This window comes from Prionailurus bengalensis, chromosome A1, assembly GCF_016509475.1.
Source record: "Prionailurus bengalensis isolate Pbe53 chromosome A1, Fcat_Pben_1.1_paternal_pri, whole genome shotgun sequence".
Taxonomy (NCBI): Eukaryota; Metazoa; Chordata; class Mammalia; order Carnivora; family Felidae; genus Prionailurus; species Prionailurus bengalensis.
Window position 1 is genome coordinate 25,175,147 of NC_057343.1, and position 21,387 is coordinate 25,196,533.

General features: G+C 49.5%; 1 protein-coding gene across 1 annotated transcript in view; it reads left to right on the plus strand.

The window, feature by feature from the left end:
- The first annotated feature begins 4,950 nt into the window (after nt 1-4,950).
- SIAH3 (siah E3 ubiquitin protein ligase family member 3) overlaps nt 4,951-21,387 on the plus strand; it is a 67,998-nt gene continuing 51,561 nt past the window's right edge. The window contains exon 1 of the mRNA XM_043578982.1: nt 4,951-5,819. Within this exon, the coding sequence (XP_043434917.1) occupies nt 5,685-5,819 (135 nt within the window). The 5' untranslated portion in view covers nt 4,951-5,684. The remainder of the gene's footprint in view (nt 5,820-21,387) is intronic.

Sequence of the window (21,387 nt, forward strand, 5' to 3'; positions counted from 1 at the left end):
GTTGAGCGTCCGACTTCAGCTCAGGTCACGATCTCACGGTCCGTGACTTCGAGCCCCGTGTCAGGCTCTGGGCTGATGGCTCAGAGCCTGGAGCCTGCTTCCGATTCTGTGTCTCCCTCTCTCTCTGCCCCTCCCCCATTCATGCTCTGTCTCAAAAATAAACATTAAAAAAAAAAAAGAAGCAAGTCACTAATGAGCGTCTCACGTTCATGCGGAGGCAGATCAGGGTCTTTCTGTAGGCGTTATTATATTTTTAAACCACTACAAACACTATCGTCAACAATATGATTACTAAGTGTAGCTGAACGTTTAACTTATTTTTGTCCTTAGGGTGTATTTCACTAAAGATTTACAGTCACATGATCATGTTCCAAAGTCGCCTAAAATTGTCCTTTCTGGGTGCCTATCCCCTCAACTTGAAAAACTGTTGATTTATCTCATCTCGCTTCTAACTTTTGGGGATTTCTTTTTAGTTTTTGTTTCACAATTTTACAAAATAACCTCAAGGTTTCAAAGTCAAACCATAGAATAAGTGAATTCAGAGACGTGTGGCTTCATTTCTGCCTTCTCTCTCTTCCCTTCTCTCCCCTATGACTATCCTTGTTTTTAGTTTATTATTTATTCTTCCACTTTTAAAACATAAAAAACAAACACAAATCCCCCATTCGAAGGTAAACATCTGCATTTTATGCATAAGACTCTTCAGATTAATACCACCTGAATTCATTCCATAACAGTATTTAGAGATAACTGTCATTTCTTTTTAAGGCTAATAGCCACTATTATATAGATGCATATAGTTTATTTCAACCAGTCCCCTACAGAGGGATAATGTGGAGGTTTCGCATTTATACGTTTGTCATTATTAGTCTTACCGCCACCAACAGATGAGAATGTCGGTCTCATGGAAGATCCATCAGCACTGGATAGTATTGTTTAAAAATAAAAAAGCGCTAATTTGACGAGTAAAAGATGCTACCTTGTCTTAATTGGCATTTCTTGGAGTTCTAGTTCTATTAAACATTTTCCACTTATTAATAATTTTTTTTCTTTTGTGTAATCTGTTTATATTTTGCAACTATTTGTTCTATATGATTTTAGTTCTTTAGAATGTGTATACAAGGCTTCTTTATCAGGAATACAAATCTTTTGCTGTTGGGGGATGCAAATAAATCCCCCAGCGTGTTGGTTGCTCTGGTTTTTGTTTTCAATTTCAGTTGTTAGACATTATTTCACAGAGTCTAACATTTTACATAATCAAGTCTTTCCCTTATTACTTCAATAGGCTTTTAAAATCTTAATGGAGTTCTTTACTATTTCAAAATGCAGTTATGTGCTCATCCACATGTTACTTTAGTATTAGTTGGAGCATTTATCTTACATGCAAGAAAGGTGCCTTGATGGTAAGTTCAGGGCCTGAAGAATTTCCACGAAATGGTCGTAATCGTTAGTTAGCTAGGATCGTTAGCTAGAAGTACAACAACCCGGGGTGGCTTAAACAACAGAAATCAACAGTGTCACAGTTCTGGAAACGAGAGATCTGAGATCAAAATGTCAGCAGGATTGGTTCCTTCTGGAGGCTGTGAGGGAGAACCTGTTCCATGCCCTCCCCCAAGCTTCTGGGGGTTTGCTGGTCAGCCTATGTGCTCCTTGTCTTGGAGATACATCGCCCCAGTCTCTGCCGTTGACCTCCTCACGGTATTCTCCCTGTGTGCATGCCTCTGTATCCAAATTCTCCCTTTTTATAAGAACTCTGGTGATAGTGGATTACGGCTCGCACTAATGACCTCACGTTAACTCGATTACCGCTGTAATGACCCTATTTCCACCTAAGGTCACATTCTGAGGTACTGGCCGTCAGGGCTTCGGCAAATCTGTTTCTAGGGAAACAATTCAACCCACAACAGTCACAAAACTAGAGCACGGATCAAGAAACAGAGCACACCTAGCTTTCTAAAACCTACCATGCGTTCTCTTCAGCCACAAGCCCTTGCCAAGGTTACCGCAGCCCCGTCTCCCGACGCCGTAGATTACCTTTTCTGTGTTCTTCAACGACACATGAACGGAATCACACGACATGTACTCTTCTGTATCACATCTGTGCCTCAAAATCGTATCTGTGAGATCCACGTTACTGCATGGCTGCCGGTAGCAAAGAATTCACGTCTTCGTGTCTAGGTAGTTATTTGCAGAAGGAGGACAAAATGGGGTAATTTACCCAGTTTCTTGTTGATATTTAGGCTGTGCCCAGTTTTTAACCGCTGTGGATATAGGTGCAATGTTGCAGCGAAAATCCTGGCGCAAGTCTTCTGCTCAGCACGTGTTCACACTGCTGTTGGGCACGTGGAGCGGGCTTTCTGGGTCGCAGACAGGCTATCGATACGCTTAGCTTTAGTAGATGATCCCCAACAGTTTTCCAAAGTGGTTTCCAGCCGTGCATGAAATTTTTTCGTTGTTCCACATCTTCACTAACGCTTTGGGGTGACTTGGACAAAAAAAAATTTTTTAATGTTTTATTTATTTTTGACAGAGAGAGAGAGAGACAGAGCATGAGCAGGGGAGGGGCAGAGAGAGAGGGAAACACAGAATCTGAAGCGGGCTCCAGGCTCTGAGCTGTCAGCACAGAGCCCGATGCGGGGCTCAAACTCACAAACCACAAGATCATGACCACGAGCCGAAGTCGGATGCCCAACCGACTGAACCACCCAGGCGCCCCAATGACAAAAATATTTTTGATGAGAAGAGGAGGAGAAGGAGGAGAATAGCTTCTCGTTGAAGTTATTATGAAAACCAGGCACTGGGCTGGTCATTTTACCTCTATTATCTCATTTAATCTGTAAGCTACTTTTTAGGGGGAAATTATTAGCTTCATTTCACAAGACAACAAAACCAAGCATCAGTGAAATAAAGCAATTTGCCCAAAGTAACAGGAAGTAGCAATATAGGGTTTGAATTAAAATTTGTCAGGACGTTCTAGTCCAGATAAAATATAAATCTGGTTGCTGTGGAGGTGAAGGGAAGCCCTGAACATTACGGTGTAACATGAGGCAGCAGGGGGGTGGGGGTGGGGGGGTTGGCATGGCTATTGCAGAGGACCCGACTTAGCGGTAAACAGTGACACAGCTCTAAATCTCTATTTGAAGGTTGGTTTATGCCACCCTATTTTGGAGACATTAAGCATGAACATCTGCTGTTAGGGTTAACTCCAAACGTTTTCCAACGGATGAGTTTTGTGAGAACTGATTCTGAGGACACATGATGTGCTTAATACCCTAAACTAGAGTAATGGAAACCAGTTTGCGGGTAGAGAGTTAGAGCAAGGGCTCATGTCCGGAACTAAAGAAAAACATCCAGCAGAGCAGGTCTGGGGTACTGCCCCCACTGCTCATGTCAACATGCATTCCTCAGCCCCTGGGTCCTGACTCCTAGGCCTGGTCTCCAGCCCTCAATGGTGGCCTCCAGCTCATATCGGGAATACCTATCCTTAAGAACACAGCAGGAGCAAAGTCCACTGTTTCCGTGCCCTCTGCTTGTGTGGCCCTCAGTGGTAGGGTGAATCTCCACAGGGAAAAATATTTCAGGGAGCAGGAAGAAAATACATACCTGCAAATAATCACCCTTCTGCCAGAGCTATGCAGTAGACTCAAGACTTGGGAGGCTGCTTTGAATCGGGCACTGTGCAGGGTACTCACAGATACATCAACTTAGTCTTCACAACGACCCTGAGAAGCAAATAAATTTCTGTTATCCCCACGTTACAAGTGTGGGAACCAAGCCTCAGTGAGATTAAGAAACCTGTCTGAGGTTATGCAATCTCTGTTTGTTTGTTTAAGTGAGGCAGTGCAAGAACACTGAATGCTTTCCTGCTGAACTCCCGAAAGCTGCTTCTGGAGAATGAAAACTTCAGAAAGCAAATTCCAGGGTCGTGGTCTAGCAACCCTGATTTATGAACCATATAACGAGAGGGTCTAGGAACTCATGTCCTATAGCACGCATCACGGCGTGTGAGTTTCTAACCGGTTCAAATGTTGTCACCTTCTAGTTTTGTGTGAGTGCAGTCATTTTTAGAAAGTACAAAGTTTCCACTAATGAAAATGGAAGCAACAATTCAGTGTTTCTTAAAGCATCGGTGTGGTATTAAATTCGGGTCAAAACGAATCCCTGCCTTTGTCCTGGTTTCAGTAAACCTGTACCTTCTCCCCCCTAGAGTTTAATCTGTTGTTGGCTGACCTGGTCTGACCAGGTCACAGACGTGGGTGTCCCAGGCGTGTGTAGGCTTTGCCTACGTTACAACACAAGCACTGTCGCCCCAGCAGAGTGAGGGCCAATCAGGAAGGAACTTGGGCTCACACTCCGGGTGCAATTCGCATACAAGGCTGATCCAACTCACCCCCAGGTGCTGAAACAACAAAAGACGAAAGGAGACAAAACACACCTAACTCTGCTGTGTTAGTCACAAAGACTTGACTAAGCCATCGGAACTAGTCCCCAGATACCCTAGGACACTTGGGTGTGCCGTTCATGAGCCTCTTTTCCGGAACCAGGGAGTGGGCTTAGTGCCCCCGCCAGCCCCACTCTGGAGAGGGAGTGCCGTCAGGAGCCTAGAATGCCCTCTGCCTGCTCCCGCAGAAATGTGCCGCTGGCATTCCCGGAGACCAGCAAACAATGTGGTATGTGCACTTCCTAATCCCTATTTTAATGTCTCCAACAATCTAGTGGTTAATTAGCAATTTGCTGCCCACCAATATGCAAATGAATGGCAAGCAAAGACCCTCCACATCTGTAATTATTTTGCTGATTTACAAGCCACTTTCCTCTCTGTGTAGGTTTTTCTGTGTGTGTGTGTGTGTGTGTGTGTGTGCATTCACGCATCAGGGATTTCATTATTTTTAGCAGCAGATCCGTGCATCTTTATGCTTTAATATTTTCAGGCTTCAGTAATTACAGTATATATATATGTATCCCCCCCACCTCCCAACTGCAAATGCTTTTATTTGTTAGGGATTCTTTTCTTTGATAAAGATTGGAAAGTAAGATTTATCAGGGGGCTGAAATCCAAATCGCAGAGAGCACAAGATTGAAAGATGCACGTTTCCATGCTGCCAAATCCTTATCTGGAATCGGAGTCTTGTAATATTTGATTTTCTCCCAAGCAGCTCTGGTGCGTCGAGCCACGATCTGCGTTATCCATCTGCCTACTTTGGAGCAGGGCGCTTTACTATTTGGCGGTTTAAATGCTTTACGTTTTTGCCAGCGCGTTGAGAAAGGCTCTCGTGTTAAATTAAGTCAATTAATAAATGGAGACACATTAAGCAATCAATTTTGTCAGCCTATCTCCCCAGCATTATGTATGGTTGGCTGTAATCACAAGATAAATGCAATGTGCTGATCTATGGTAATGTTCAATAATACATTCTCCGCCAGGCTCAATTCATCAGGGAGTTTCGGTAGGGGAGGCATTTGTTATTGGCTGTCTCTGCACCTCAAGGATAACATTTCTGTCCTTTTGATTGGCCGCCTCACTGCTGCAAGATTCTAACCGTCTTATTTTGATGATGAATATGAAGGCACGCTAAGCCGGGCTGGAGCGGAGTGTCTCAGAGGCTGTGCTCCTTCCAGAGCCCAAGGACTTACCAGCTTCTTCCCGCTGCCTTCCTGTGCCAACAACCCCCCCAAAAGTTGTGATGCTTTTCTTTACCCAGTGCTTTGGGGCTGTGTTAGATCTCATTCACCTCCGCTTTCAGCACTACAAGGCTAAACGGGTTTTCTCCGCCGCTGGGCAACTTGTCTGCGTTGTAAACCCCACGCACAACCTAAAGGTGAGTTGCTATCATTTTCTATTCCCGCGGCTCGGGTTCCAGTCCTTTCTCCCGGCTGGTCGGTGACCCTCCGCGTGCTCCTGGAGCTCCTGGCAAAGGCTCTCTGGCTAGCGCTAGGACGCGCTTGGTACCCGGAGGGGTTGCCTCGGCTCCTTCTCGCTTTCTAAGTGTCTCTCGTGCTCTCGGTGGCAGCGTGTTGTCTCCCCGACTGGCAGAACAGCTGGAGTGAGAGTCCAGTCTCTTTCCCCGGAGCTGTCAGCCTAAGAGCAGGGTCGGAAGGGAGGGTGGCGGAGGGGGAAGGGGGCGTCCTCTTCTGGCTCCCAAATATTTGTGGGCAAGCGTTCAGGAGACAGGATGTGAAAAGTTACCCAAATTGCACACTGTCCCATGTGTTTGGAAAGGCAGGCAGGCACATGGATTGCGGAGGCCCCTTCTGCTGGCTGCCGCTGAAGTGGCCACGGGCGGGGGCGCTCAACCCCCGGAGCCTGACCTGGGAGCGGATGAGGGGGGCTCTCTCTGCAAAGTGGTTTGCCTTTTGCTCAGACTTGGCGTGTGTGTGCATGTGCGTGCGTGTGTGTGTGTGTGTGTGTGTGTGTAAGAGAGAGATTGAAAGATCAGGAGGAGTTAGTCTTTGCTCCCTGTGAGCTGCTGCGCCCCTTGCGCTGGGGACCGGAGGGGGCGGGATTTGCTTCAGTTGTATAATAATGAATCCGGCTGGGAGCTGCGGGTGTGGGGTGTGTGAATCACCACCGGCTGCCCGGGGCCGCGTCTGGCGCCACCGCCTCTGCATTTGTGTCTTCGGGCCAAAGCCCTTTACAAGAACAGCCCAAATCTGGGGTCTGGGAAGACCGCTCCACATCACAGCCACGATCCACAGGGAAATGAAGGAAGAACCGTTGGCTAGGGGTGGTGGGGGCAGAGATAAGACAGGGCAGTAGAGAGTGGGAGGGTGGGGGGCTCAGCTGAAGTCCCCGATATGAAACTCCGAGCCACCTTGGCTCTGTTTTAAGATAAACGATGAACTCACTGGGAGTTGCTTTCCTGTCTACCTCACCATGCGCAGGGCTGAGTGACAGGGAGGAGGGCAGGTCTGCAGGGGAGTGCCGGAACAGCCTGGCAGGACAGATCTCTCATTCCGACCACTGCTCTTGGGTAGGGAAAGTGTTGCTCGTCCCTCATCACTGTATAAACTCCTATAAAGAGTCAGACTCTCCTCGGCCCTGCAGGTCAGGACTGATGGGTGCCTCTCCCCTCCCGCCGCCCCGATTCCTGGAAGTCCCTAGGAGGGACAGCTGCCTGGAGTGCCTGTGGCAGTAGAGGCGGCCAGTCCTGGGCAGAGGGATGCTGGACTGCTCCAGGATTGCTACGGTGCACAGACCTAGGAACTAGCTCTCGGAAGTATCCAGTCTGTGACTAGCACCAGCTCCATGAACTGCATTTGCTCTCTCCGCCCTATGCTCTCTCTTTCTGGCTCTAGCTCTCCTGCCCCTCGTTCCACTGGCTCCTTTTGCATTCGTGGCTTAGTTATACAAATGACAGTCCACTGCCAGTCATCCTTGGCAAAGCAAGTGCATGGCGGACATACTAAAACGTGATTCTGAATTCCACGTTACCGCCACTTTGGAGACCGCGTTCAAACTCCCATTATTTTGTCACTTTACATTAGTTACTTCCCCGTGGCAAGACGTTTTGTTTACTTCTGTTTTGCATTTTAATGCCTTTAAAAATTGTGTCTGAGACCAAAGTTTGCATTTATATGGTTCGCTGGCTGCAGCTGATGACAGGAGGAGACGGCTCAGATCTGGGGTGGGGTGGGGTGGGCTGGGGTGAGACGCATCTGTGTGTATTTTTTAGCGAGGTCTGCCTGGACATTGGTTAGTAGTCCTGCTGCCCGAAACCCAGGAGTTCAGAGTCAGGGTTGGAGGCTCTGGGTCAGCTCTGACCAGCTGTGCGCCCTCAAAAGATTCAACCTCTCTGAGCCTTCCCTTCTCCACCTTCGAAATGGACATATGAATGAGTATATCCATGGCTCTGTGAGGCTAAAAAGAGTTACAAGGGGTGGCCGTGCCTCGTGGCACTCTCCCCCCCAAAGAATTATGTTATGGCACATAATGTGGGGGGTTCCGGTAGGAACTTTAAAAGTTGTCACTCAAAGCCTTTAGCCCACTTAGAAACCATATAAGCAGTAACATAAAAATCTCTGACATATGCTTTGGGAGACTATTTTCCATGGCTCGCTTTTCCGTTCTCGCTTGGCTTTTTTAATTTCCCATAAAAAAAACCATTTAAGGATTTTGCCCAGACAAGCATCCCCGGAGGTAAACAAAGCAAGTTGAGGGCTGTGAATGCCACCAGGGGGGTCCGGCAGAGAAGACAGGAGTCACAGGGGCTGTGCCAGGCAGAAAGACCTCTACAGCCCAGACCACCTTTATGGAGGTCCAGGTGGCCCATCAGGTAAGTTTTACCTGCTTTGCAAACCTGGGGGCTAACAGCCATTTGCATAGCTTTTGAAGGAACAGTTCGATCTCGGAGCACTGCTGGCCGCTTCACTTACATTAAAAAGTGAGTGAACAAAACCTCAAAGAAAAGGTGCTCCTACTAAGCATGAATTTCCATAGACCACAGAAATATGTTTTGGATACAATCAGCTGTGATCTACACGGAGGAAAAAATTCTTTTTTTAAAGGAAAAAAAGGGGGGGGGGTGCTGTGGCAACGTTAACCCAGAATAGCTATTGATCTGTGGTGCTTCCGTGCACTTTGTATGACAGGCTGGAACGTGAAATGGTGACCAAGGACAGAGAGACTGCAACCTCGCTTTCAATTTTCTAGGTTGTGTGTAGCTACAAAGAGGGCTGGGAAGCCTGTGTTTTTCTTCGTGGAAGCATTTTTTGCACTTCGTCCCTTCCCGGGCTTTCCAGAGAATGCTAACAGTATTTTAGGACCTGAGGCAAGTGCTGAGTTATAATCAAAATTCACTTCCTGAGCAGAGAAAATCGTGTATTTACCATGCTTCCCTAGGTCACCTTCATCCTCAATCTTATTATGGCGATTACTCCATAACCTGGGATTCCTTCAAGCAAGCGGATTCCTTTCCTTCTACATGGGAGGCAGAAGCCTTCCTGGCAACGCAGACACCCTGGATAAAGCCACGACACCCCTTAAGCCCACCCTAATTAAAAGGGGGCATTTAGAGTAGCTGTACTGGAACACAGGAGACCAGAACCCGGGGACCTCGGCTTTAAGCAAGGGGCAAGCAGAGGAAGAATCCGTTGCAGCGCCCTCTCCATGGGGCGCAAATGACACTCTGTGTGTCCCTGTGTCTGTCTCCTTGCACGCACGGATAAGGATTCCAGATGATGCCCCCACATTTCTCCTTCCCACTTTATAAAGGGTCACCAGCAAGAAGCCAGCGTTCTTGGCTTGCTGCCCTCTCCGTCTTCATTCACAGAGGTTACAGAAATGTGGTCAGCAGGCTTCGGGCCGGCCCTGGTGAGGGCGCCAGCTCCTGGTCCTGACTCGGCACTCCTTTCGCCCTTGTGCTTTTTGCTTGTTTCCAAACCAAGAAAGCCTTTCTGCCCTGGCTCCTCTCCCATTGGCACTGGCCACTTCTATAATGCCCTGTCCTGGGTAGCCTTCCCCTCTCCCGCCCGGTCTCTGGAGATGCCAGGGTCCCTCTAGGGCCAGTCCTCAGAGCTTTCCAAGCAGACAGTACCTGAGCTGAGGCTGGCTGGACGACTTCCTCCTCTTAACCACAGCCCTTGATAAACTGGTTTCGGAAAGACCAGCAGAGAGCTTTCTGGCAAACTTCTGAAGGCCCTGGCCGGTACCAAAGTCCCTGCTGAATACCCCAGTGCCCTCACCAGCATCTAGAACAGAGGGTGTAACGTCCCCACTTGTCCTGGAAGGCCACTCATACCTCCATCTAGCTGGTCCTAAACCTCTTTATTTTAACCTGTTAACCTTGGGCTTACAGACTGAAAATACACACACACACACACACACACACACACACACACATGCATGCACGAGATGGGAGGGGCGTATGGGACAATGATGGCTTTAATTTCAGGGCCTGACTAACACTACATCTAAAATCTGGGCATTTCAGCACCATTACTTGAAGCATCCACACGCCTTTTATTCTAAGACCAACCTGAGCCGGTGTGGATGAATGTGTGTTGAGTGACAGGTGATGGGGGGGTGGGGGGGGGGACTGCAAGGCGGAGGAGGGGGATCACCAAAGGAGGGGACCGAGGAGATATGTGTGGCAAAGCCAGACATCACCTCTCCTGTTTGTGGGTAATCTTTGGAAATCCCGTTCTCACCCCGGGGCTTTCCCTAACTCTGCCTGACATGGCTCGGCAGGCAGCCGAATGAGAGCTAAAGACCTGAACATTGTTTTTAGGGATTTAGAGGCGGCCTTTGGAGCGTTCAGCCTGAATACCTGTTTTGAAGCACTTGAAGGCTTCCGCCAAGACTGGTTAATAGCCAGAGTGTGGGTTACCCGGCTCTGGTTGACATAACCCACCCCTGAGGAACCCCGGGCCCCATCCTCTGGAAGTGTCACCATCTTCCTTTTGCTGGCCTCTCTTGTGCCTCCGCAGCGTTCATTAGCACCTTGGAGGGGCCCGGAGAGGATAAGAGAGGAGCTGAAACTGGTGGGGGTCGCTCTCTGGGCCTTATTCTAAAAGCTCCCCGTGCAGACTCTTCCAGCCCTCGGGTTCCCGTGGATATTGTAGGACACTCAACTCCACGGGCACCGAGCGGCTGTGCAGCTTTTCTGGTTAATGGTGATTGCAAACGAGGCTCCCGAGTCCCATAAGTAAAGGCCCGGGGCCCCGAGCAGTCATTTGGTGAGCTGGTGATGGAGTTGCAGGGAGGCCGAAGCTGGCACCGAGGCGAGGTGAGCCGATTACCTCTGTGCCCCACGTATCCAGAGGCGCCAGAGCAGATTTCGTGTAACTCTCTTAACCAGGGTCCCTCGAGCTGCAGACTCTGTGACAGAAATGAGAAAACCGGTACTGCAAGCTTTCCCTGAAGTCCACAGAGAGGTCAGAGCTATTTGGATGACTTCCCCAGGGTGAGGCAGAGTATTTTTCTAGCAATTAACAATGGGGGGGGGAGGGAAATAACCATCTGTGAAGGTATTTTACCCTGAAAGTCATCTTGAATCAAATAGCTCTGTTTCTCAAAGGCGAAAGTTGACCTGTTTAGATGCTAATTGTTACACGGAAGGGGTCAGTCTGGGGAATGGAGACCTGTCCTCCACAGGGGCCTGGGACTCAGGGAATGACAGGGAGTCATTAAATGAAATGGAAGGTCAAACCTTCATTTTTTTAAAGTTCGTTTATTTTGAGAGAGAGAGAGAGAGAGAGAACGAGAGTGCACACATGAGCTGGAGAGGGGCAGAGAGAGAGAGAGAGAGAGAGAGAAGGAGAGAGAATCCCAAGCAGGCTCCCCACTGTCGGCACAGAGCCAGATGCGGGACTCGAACTCACCAACCGTGAGATGGTGACCTGAGCTGAAACCAAGAGTTGGACGCTTAACCGACTGAGCCACCCAGGTGCCCCTAAAGCTTCTTATTTTATAGTTGAGGAAACTGAGGCCAGAGAGGGGGAAGTGATGTACATCCATTTCCCAGCATTGCTGTAACACACTGCCACAAACTGGGGGCTTAAACAGAAACGCATTCCCTCGCGGTTCGGGAGGTGAGACGTCCAAAATCAAGGTGTCAGCAGCACCCTGCCCGCTCTAAGCCTCGCCAGGGAAGACTCTGCTCCTTGCCTCATCCAGCTTCTGGTGGCTCCATGTGTTCCTTGGCTTGTGGCCACATCCCTCCAATGTCTGCCTCTGTGGTGTCCCACCGTCCCTTTCTCTCCTCCGCGTGTCCTCTCCTTTGTGTGGCTATCTTACAAGGATACGTGGGATTGCATTTAAGGCCTCCCTGGTTCATCCGGGATAAGCTTCTCCTCTCGAGACCCTTAATTCAACCCTACCTTTGGGTCATGTCATATTCACTCTCTTGCCACGTAAAGTGATACTCCTAGGTTCCAGGGGATGTGAACATGTCATCGTGTGGGCCGCCATTCAACCCACTACACAACTTTTGCAAATGTCAACCCATCCGGCGACAGAAATGGAAGCGTTAAGTTACGTCTCCTAATCCCAGACCCATATCCCCTGCGCTGTCCCAGGCTGCCTTGAAGTTAGCCCCCAACGAAATGTCCCTCGTGCAGGTGCCTGCCATCAGAGCAGAAAATTACAGGGACCCCCCCGTCCTGCACCCCATCAGCCCTGGGCCAGTAGTATGACCCCGCGGGTCGCACCACACACCTATCATCCCCCTTCACCAAACCTGCATTCTGCGTGCACATTGTTTTTTGAATCAAGTAGTAAAGAGACACATAGTCAAAAGCATAGCCCTTTACACCCACCAGGTCAATACGGGGAGAAGTAGTGGGTGTCGGGGTGGGGGGAGAAAACACGGGCTTTGGAGGAGCCAGGCCTGAAGTCAAATCCAGAGTGTGCCACGTGTAGACGTGTGACTTCAAACAAATGGTTGAGCCCCCTGGAGGCTCCCTTTCCTCATCTTTAAAAGCGAGAAAACAGTGCCCACCTGCTAGGGTGGCCTTGAGGCTGAACTGAGCGCCTACGAGGAAAATGTCTGCCGCGGAGGAGAGTCGGTAAACGGCAGCAGTTACTGTCAACAATGGTCATTACGAGGAAAGCAGCTCCTTGGAAGCCCGCGCGTCCACTCCCTGCAGCCCCACCGGGCTGTCCTTCTCTGCCCTCCCGCCCTCTCTGCAAGCCTCCTGCTTGCTGCTCTTTGGTATTCGTGAATCGCCCTTGGCCTTGAAGGGAATTTTGAGTAGCACAATTTCTCGCCTTATATAAAAGTAAGATTTGTCCTTAAGGCATCGCTTGCATACAACACTGGATGCTGCCTGGGTCCTGAGACCGTTCATCCGAGGGGACAGGGCCCGGGTCTCAGGACACAGGTGCCTGTCACGGGACAGGGGCTGATCAGCCGGGTGCCCTGTCATTCACAGAGCCAGGAGGCGTGCAGATACGTCCCCATCTCCACCCATCCTGAAACGTGCCCCTCATGACTTATGCATGACGTCTTTTCATTAGCAACAGCTGAGTAAGCACATGGGTAAGTGGCTCTGTGAGGGGCATCGGATCCGGAGGGTGTGGATCCGAGCTGGGTGACACCACTGAGAGATTCAGCGGGGTGGGGAGACGTCCGTGCGCAAATGCTGCACGCTCCCTGGGAGACTGGACGTTTTCTCTCTGCCCTTCGGTTCACTCTGCCTTGAGAAGCAGCCTCCCTCTCAGCAGGGCAAGGATGAAGGGGGGTGTGGCTGGGTCCAGGCTGCAGGCCCCGCAAGGGAGGGGGCGGCAAGAGAGATGCTCTGACCTTTCTGAGCCAGGAAAGAATTCCTGGATCCCCCTGTTCTCAGAGAACTTTCTAAACGTACTAAGCGAGTCCACAGACCTGGGTCTCCCGCCCTCCAGCCTGAGTTTCTAAACGCACACTCACAGGGGCACCTGGGTGGCTCAGTCGGTGAAGCGTCCGGCTTCAGCTCAGGTCATGATCTCACGGTCCGTGAGTTCGAGCCCGGCGTCGGGCTCTGTGCCGACAGCTCGGAGCCCGGAGCCTGCTTCGGATTCTGTGTCTCCCTCTCTCTCTGCCCCTCCCCCGCTCATGCTCTGTCTCTCTCTGTCTCAAAGATATATAAACATTAAAAAAAATTTTTTAAACACACACTCACTCATGCTCACTCGCACAATCGATGGTAATTCTGAGGATGCCGACCTCTGGGGACCCTGCGTGGTCTCTGAATAGCAGTGCAAGACCACAGGACGCAAAGCCCAGTGGAGGGGGAGAGCCGACCCCCAGGACTGCGGAAGAAAGAATAAGAGGGAGATGGACAAGACACGTCTCTCCTGTCCAATCTGTGACTGACCACTGCAGCCTCAGGAAGGAGGTCAAGGGAGAAAGAAAGTGTTGGGAAAGAAAAGAGCAACATTCTAGTTGAGGCCTTAAAGTACAGACAGATCTGGGTTTGTATCCGATGCTGTTCTTCTGTTGTTCCTTGACTAATTTCTCTGGCCTCCCCGAGCCTGAATTTCCTCACCTGTAAAATGATTGTTGCGAGGATGGAATAATGTCACGTACGTCAAGTGCTTAGCACAGCACCTAGCCCGTAGTAAATACTCCATAAATGGGAGCTACCATTACTCTTTAAAAAATTTTTTTTAACATTTATTTATTTTTGAGAGACACAGACAGAGCATGAGCAGGGGAGGGGCAGAGAGAGAGGGAGACACAGAATCCGAAGCAGGCTCCGAGCTGTCGGCACAGAGCCCGATGCGGGGCTCGAACCCACGGACTGTGGGATCATGACCTGAGCCAAAGTGGGACGCTCAACCGAGTGAGCCACCCACGAGCCCCAAGGGAGCCATCGTTACTCTTAAGCTGTGTCCCGTAGGGATATTACTCGGGGCACAAGAGGTCAGCAAGCTTCTCTTGCCCAACTTGTGTGGGTGACCGAACTCCTCTTGCTCCAAATGAACGGAGGGAGGGGGCAGCAGTAACGTGACCTGTCTGTCCAGTGGCCAAGATTTTGAAGCACAGTCTGTTCAAGATAAGAGAGCTAGAGTGATGCTGTAGTTTCAGGTCCTGGTCTGAGAAACAAGGATGATAAAGGGATGAAGGGACTTGCCCAAGGTCAGAGCTGATGACGGGCACAGCCCACTGCTCTGTGACCCCACACTGCTGGAGGAGGAGAGCGCTCGTTAAGGACACTGCCTCTCTAATAATAGGACCCTGTGGCAATGCTGGATGTCTTCCCAGGGGGTCCTTGTCCTCAGGACAAGGTGCCAGGTGTAAACCAGCCAGGCAACAGCGGGGCATTAAAAAGGTCAATGTTCCTTGGGTCTCTGGTACTGGCTCAAATACACAGCAGACGGAAGATGAGGCTCCAAATGGCTTCACCAAAGCCACGAAGCAATAACCCCAGACTTTCAGATAGTAGACAGATCAAGTTCTGGTACAAAAAGCTACATTTGCATCTTACCCCCAGGCCCCAGGTGAAAATGCCCTCAGAAAGCAGATCTGAAACTAGCCTAATGTTTTTAGCCATCGAACAGGGTCCTTGGGGCTAAGTGAGAATTATGATCTAACCGGAAATGTCGTTTGACTTGCAAGATGCCGTATCTCTTAATAATTTCTCGGTCCTTTAATGTATTTTTAATCACAAATTTGTGATGAGGAGGGAGCTGTGTGCTGCAGGGCTGTCTCCAGCCGAGGCCCCAGGAACTCCAGCTAGGAGAGAGTGGCCTGGGGAAAGAGCAAGGCTGGGCCTCCCAGCACAAGACTGGAGAATGTCTTCTATGGAGGAGCAAGGCCATTACAGACCACATTTGGAAAGGGAAGAGGGGGTTCGCTGGGCATTAGGAAGGCAGAACCGCAGGCAGGTCAATAACAGATTTTGTGAGACTGGCCAGTCAGTCTCATCATCTGCCCAGCTTTGCAGCCAGACACCAGGGCCCCCCAGATCTAACTCCTACGACCTCACCAAAGGTCAACCAGGAAGGCCAACGCAAGTAGCCACCCGGAACCTCGGGTTTCCTTTCTGTAAGTCCGGGGTGTGTTATGACTTGCACGAAGCTAAGCCAGCTACACATCCTGCAACCATCAGACAATTGTTTTCCGCTGTCGGGCACGCACACAGTGATAACAATAATGACAATGACAGCCACACGGTGGCTGCCATTTGTGGAAGGCATGCTATGTCCAGGCACTGTGGGAAATGCGGTGCGTTTAGTTCTCGCCGGGAAATGGTATGCGATTCTCCTCCTCTGTGCTACAGAATAACAAAGCAGAAAACGCTGGAAGAGCTTGTTCACTGGGGTGGAGCCTTCTTAAACTCAAATCCTGTGCCTTTAAGCACTTCTTGACGTGTCGGCCATTAGTGCTCTCTTTTCACAACAACTGAGCCAGAGGACGAGGACCGAGTGGACTAGATTTCATTTAAACACGCCGAGGTGGGATCCTGTCTTATTCACCCTTGTGTATATACGTCAAGCACACACGTAGCTGCCCCAGCCCTTGGCGGGCGGTCCTGGGAGGCATTCTCCAGGCTTCTCCGTGCCGCCTGATAGAATCAAGCCCCTGTGGCCTACAGCAGTGACTTTTCTCCTTCCTCCTGCTTCCTGGAACCGCCTTCCAAAGAAACTCCTGCATCCAAATCTTTCTCTCCGGCTCTATTTTTGGAGAACCCAAGTTAAGACTATGGATACGCGCGTGCTTTTTAAAATTATTATTATTGGCTGATGTTTATTGAGCACTTACAAACTGCCAACTGCTGTGCCAAGCGATTTACCTGAATTGCCTGTTTGACCGTCCTCGGAACAATGCCATCGGTGTATCCCCAATTCACACAAGAGGAAACGAAGGCACAGAGAGATTAAGTAACCTGTCCAAGGATGCGTTCCATGAGCAGTGCAGGTTAGCTGGTGCTTTTAACCTCTATCTAAAGCTGTGTCTCCCTCTTGATAACACAATTGCTTGTCTGGAAACTTCTACAAAGAGCATAGCCCTCCAAATTCAGGCTCAATAAAAACTATGATTTGCATAAGATGCTTCAGGGGAAACCTTGCAACCACTTTACCTACACGCTCAACTCCAAATTACCGTGCATAAAAGGAAATCTGTGCTCCGTGACCCCTTTTGTTTAAAAATGGGTACATAGCAAAGGAAACTGGCAAAAAGAAGAAAAAAAAAAGACAAAGAGAAAAGGAAGAAGAAAAAAGAAAAGGCAACCTCCTGAAGGGGAGAAAATATTTGCAAATCATACATCTGATGAGAGGCTAACATCCAAACATATAAAGAACTTGACTCAGTGGAAAAAATAACAAATCCGATTCAAAAATGGGGAGAGGATCTAAACAGACATTGTTCTAAAGAAGACAGGCTCACAAATAAATGTTCCACATCACTCATCGCCCAAACCAAAACCACAACGAGATGCGATCTCACACCTGTCGCAACAGCTATTATCAAAAAGACAAGTAATAACAAGCGTTGGCAAGGATAAGGTGAAAAAGGAACATCTGTCCACTATTGGTGGGAATGTAAATTAGTACAGCCACTATGGAAGATAGTATGGAAGTGTCTCAAAAGATTAAAAGCCAGGGGCACCCGGATGGCTCAGTCGGTTAAGCAACAGACTCTTTGATTTCGACTCAGGTCATGATCTCAGGGTTGTGAGATCGAACCCCGCATCAGTCTCTGTGCTGAATGCACAGTCTGCTTAAGATTTTCTCCGTGTCTCTCTCTCTCTGCCCTTTGCTCGCACGCTCTCTCTCTTTCTCAAATAAATCAGTAAAAAAAAAAATCTTAAAAAAATTAAAAGTAGATCTACTACGTGACCCGGCTATTCCACTTCTGGGTATTTATCTGAAGAAAATGAAAACCCTAATTCAAACAGATATATGGGCTCCTCTGTTCACTGCAGCATTATTTACAATAGCCAAGATAAGGAAACAGCCTAAGTACCCATCAACGGAGGAGTAGATAAAGAAAATGTGATATATATCTACATATCTTTAGACAGATATAGAGAGAGATAGATATCATACAACGGAATATTACCCAGTCATAAAAAAAAAGAGGGAAATCTTGTCATTTGTGAAAACATGGATGGGCTCTGAGGGCCTCATGCTAAATGAAATAAATCAGACAGAGAAAGACAGATGTTGTACGATGTTACTTATATGTGGAATCTAAAAAACAAAACAAAACAAAACAAAACAAAACTCCCGGATACAAAGAACAGACTGGTGGTTACCAGAAGGGAGGGGGCGGGCGAAAGGGTGATCGGGGTCAATTGTGTGGGGACAGACGTTACTGGGCTCATTGTGGCAATCGCCCTGCAGTGTATACAAATACCGAATTACTATGTTGTGCACCTGAAGCTAATATAATGTTATATGCCGGTTTTGCTTCGATATAAGTAAATAAATAATTGGTTACAGGTGTTGTCAGGCGAAGGGATGTCTGAGTCGGCAGCTACATTGATTGCTAATTTTTTTTTTCTAAAATCAACGAGAAATGAAATATCAGTGACCATTTTCTACCTAATCTAACTCAGCGTCCACCTGGATCTCTGGTAAACCTTCCCCCTAATTCCTTTCAAACGTTTTCTCTTTCCCAAACGGCTGTGGGAAGAACTGAGGGAGGGAGGGAGGGAGGCATCCATCTGCGAGGTGAGCTTGTCAGAGAAAAGTGGAACGACGTGGACGAGCCTTGTGTCCAGTGTGCAAGCTGGAGAAATGCAGAGGAGTGTTTACACTGACTTTGGAGGGCGGGAGCAAAACGCTCAGCCGGGAGCTGCCGAGGGCAGATCACCAAAGTAAATCCCAGGCGCCTCCTCCAGCAGCCCTGACATCTGGGGACAGTCCCGGAGAGCCACACAGAGCTCACGGGGGACCCTGACGTGGAAGGAAGGGATGATGGCGCGTCTGTGAGGAAAGTGCCCCTGGCACCAGTGCCATGACCATCCAGCCCCCGTGACACCTGCTCGTCCCAGCGCCCCTCGGGGTGGGGGTGGGGGGTGGCTGGCGCCCCGGGGACCCTGTGCCGCCCCCGTGCCCGCCCGGCCTCCCCGTAAGCAGGAGGGCTGATGAGCACATCAAGAACCAACCTCACTGAAGCCAAAGTGATACATCTGTTTATGGTAATTAAATAAATGCCAGCTGGACCCTCCTCGGTGTGCTTACTGAAGCACGCGCCAGATTCACGAGGCTCTCCAAGAATCCGAGAGAAATCAGAGGCGGGACAGCGAGCTCCCAGCCACTTACCACCCACTTCTTGAGAATCCTTGGCTGAGGAGGTTTTCTCAGAACCGAGAGCCTGGCTTCGGTCCCACCGGGGCTCGAGCAAGTCATTTCACCTTGGCTTCTCCATCTGTCAGGTGAGACGGTGACACTTGCTCTGTGCCTCCCTCCAAAGTGACCTTGGCTAGAGGTTGGCCCTTCCTCATTGACCCCAGCTACATGCTGCCTCTTTTCAAAGGAGGTTCGAGGCAGTTTAGAACCACATGGTGCGGTGACAGGGGAAAGAAACTGGAGGGAAGACGGTGAGTGCACGCGGGTTCGTTGTGTGATTTGTACCCACTGTACCCGTTCAGGGTGAGTGGCAGAAATTATAAGGATCGTGGCCTTTGGACTCAGATGTGGCTTCGGCTCCAATGTTCCTGGGTGACCCTTGGCAAGGGACTTAACCACTCTGAGCTTCGCTTTCCTTGTCTAAAATAAGGCAAGCAGCGTAAGGCTAGTGGAGGATTAAATGCGGCAAATATACAGAAAAGCACTTCGACCAATGCCAAGCACATGGTGGTGCCCTTATAAACACCGGCTTCTTTTTCTTGCCTGCCGTCTCTCCTTCCTTCCTCTATTCCTTCTTTCCTTCCTTCCTTTCTCCTTCCTTGCTTGTTCCTCTTCATTTGTCTTTCCATATTAAGTAAGAAAGTCTCCAGGAAATGCTTCTGTCATACTTGGACTAATGGGTGAGAAGGGACTCTGTGGGGATGGGGAAGAATTTGGAATTATGAAGGAAAGAAATCCCTGACGTGCAAGGAAGGGAAAATTTTCAAGATGGGGTATGATTCACTGAACTTATCCAGAGTCACCAGGTGACTTACTTTTGCATCTAATTTTTGTTATCTGGGTGAGGAATTAGTAAGAGGGGTCCCCTCAGGTGCCCCAGATCTCTCCAAGGGATCTAGAGTAGAAGGTATGCTGGGAGGACGTTCATTCCACAGGGACTCGGGAAGACCAGGGACGGACGGGGCTGCCGTTATGGAGGGCACGACTCCAGACAGACGTCAAGCCTCACAACAGCAGGATGGCCAGGTGGTCCAGGGGGCGCTAGAACCTACCATCCCCCTGCCTGGAGCAGGTGCTGGGACAGCAGATGTCTGCACATTTTCCTCCGACCAATTAGAAAATGGAGGTGACAAATGCAATTCCTTCTTACCCTCTGAGGTCACCTGGGTATGTCCAGGCAGGCAGGATGAAGAGACAGCCTGCAAAGAGACAGGCAGCGAGAATTCTAGGCAACGGGCTGGCATCAGCGGGGTGTGGCAGCAGGAAGGAGCCCCAGCTACCTGTTCTGTGAAGCCTTTCCTGGTAACCGCTTTCCCCATCTATCTCACGGATGCTGCGCTGGTTTTGATCACAGCCCTCAGACCCGTTCGCTCCATGCAGCTGTCTGCATGTCGGTGTCCCTATCAGATGGCGAGCCCCGTGTCCTCAGCCTTAGCATAAATGAATGAATGGCACATAGTAGGTGCTTAGTAAATGTAGGTCTGATTAATAAGTAGAAGGCTCAGGATGGTAAGAACAAAGCGAGGAAGCTGGAGAACTGAGAGTGTTACCAAGACAGAGATTCAAGATGGGCGCCTGGGTGGCTCAGTCGGTCGAGCGTCCGACTTCGGCTCAGGTCATGATCTCGTGGTCCGTGAGTTCGAGCCCCGCGTCGGGCTCTCTGCTGTCAGCGCGGAGCCTGCTGCGGATCCTCTGTCCCTCTCTCTCTCTGCGCCTCCCCCACTCACACTCTCTCTCAAAAATAAAATATTCGTAAGAAAAGATAGAGCCTGTATCCTGAAGCCTGCTCCACGCTATGAACTCAGTATGAAGAGGGCCGTCATAAGGCCAGAGCTAGACGAACAGCGAGACCTGGTCCAACCTCCCAGATCCTCCCTGCCTAAGGATGGGATTGGGTTTCTGAGCCTGGGCTGGATCTAGGCTCATGGTTGAGGTCGATGATACAGGAAAATGTAGTATGATGCTAAGTGATGCACTCCGGAGCCACACTACCTGGGGTTCAATGACTGTCTCCACAGCTATCAGCCCTGTGACTTTGGACTTCTAACTTCGTTTATCTTATACCTCAGTTTTCCCACCTGTAAAGTGGGAATAACAATAGTACCTGCATTGTAGGGTTGCTGTAAGGACTAAATGAGTTGATATGATAAAGTGCTTGGCACAGAGTGAATGTTACACAGGTGCCAGCTGCTATTATTGCCATTGGTGATGGTGTCGTCATTACCAGACGTTGAGGGGGTTGGGGCGGGGGGCGTGCACGGTCCATAGGTCCTGACGGTGATACAGGAGAAGGAGAGAGGAATCTCATGGGTCCTGGCTTCCATCGATTGCATTACAACTGCCCCCACCTTAACTGGTGAGGGGTTGATCATCTGAAGATTAGTTCTCTACGTGCTGCTGGGAAATGTTTCGGGTTCCGCCTTTTGAGACCTGGGACAGTCCCTACCCCCGCGGTGCCACAGGCTGACTTTGAAAAAAGAACACGGGTGTGAGATTTGTTTGCCGGTGTACTCAAGTGAATCAGGGGTTTTTGTGGCTTGAGGGATGGGGGACCAAGCTTTCTCTTTCTGTCTTTACGCTGTCTTGTGGGCTCTCGGGCCTAAAGGGGGCGAAAGAACATTAAAACCCCTTCAATTCTTAAGGGGAGTTCTTGCTTACTTGTTTTTAAA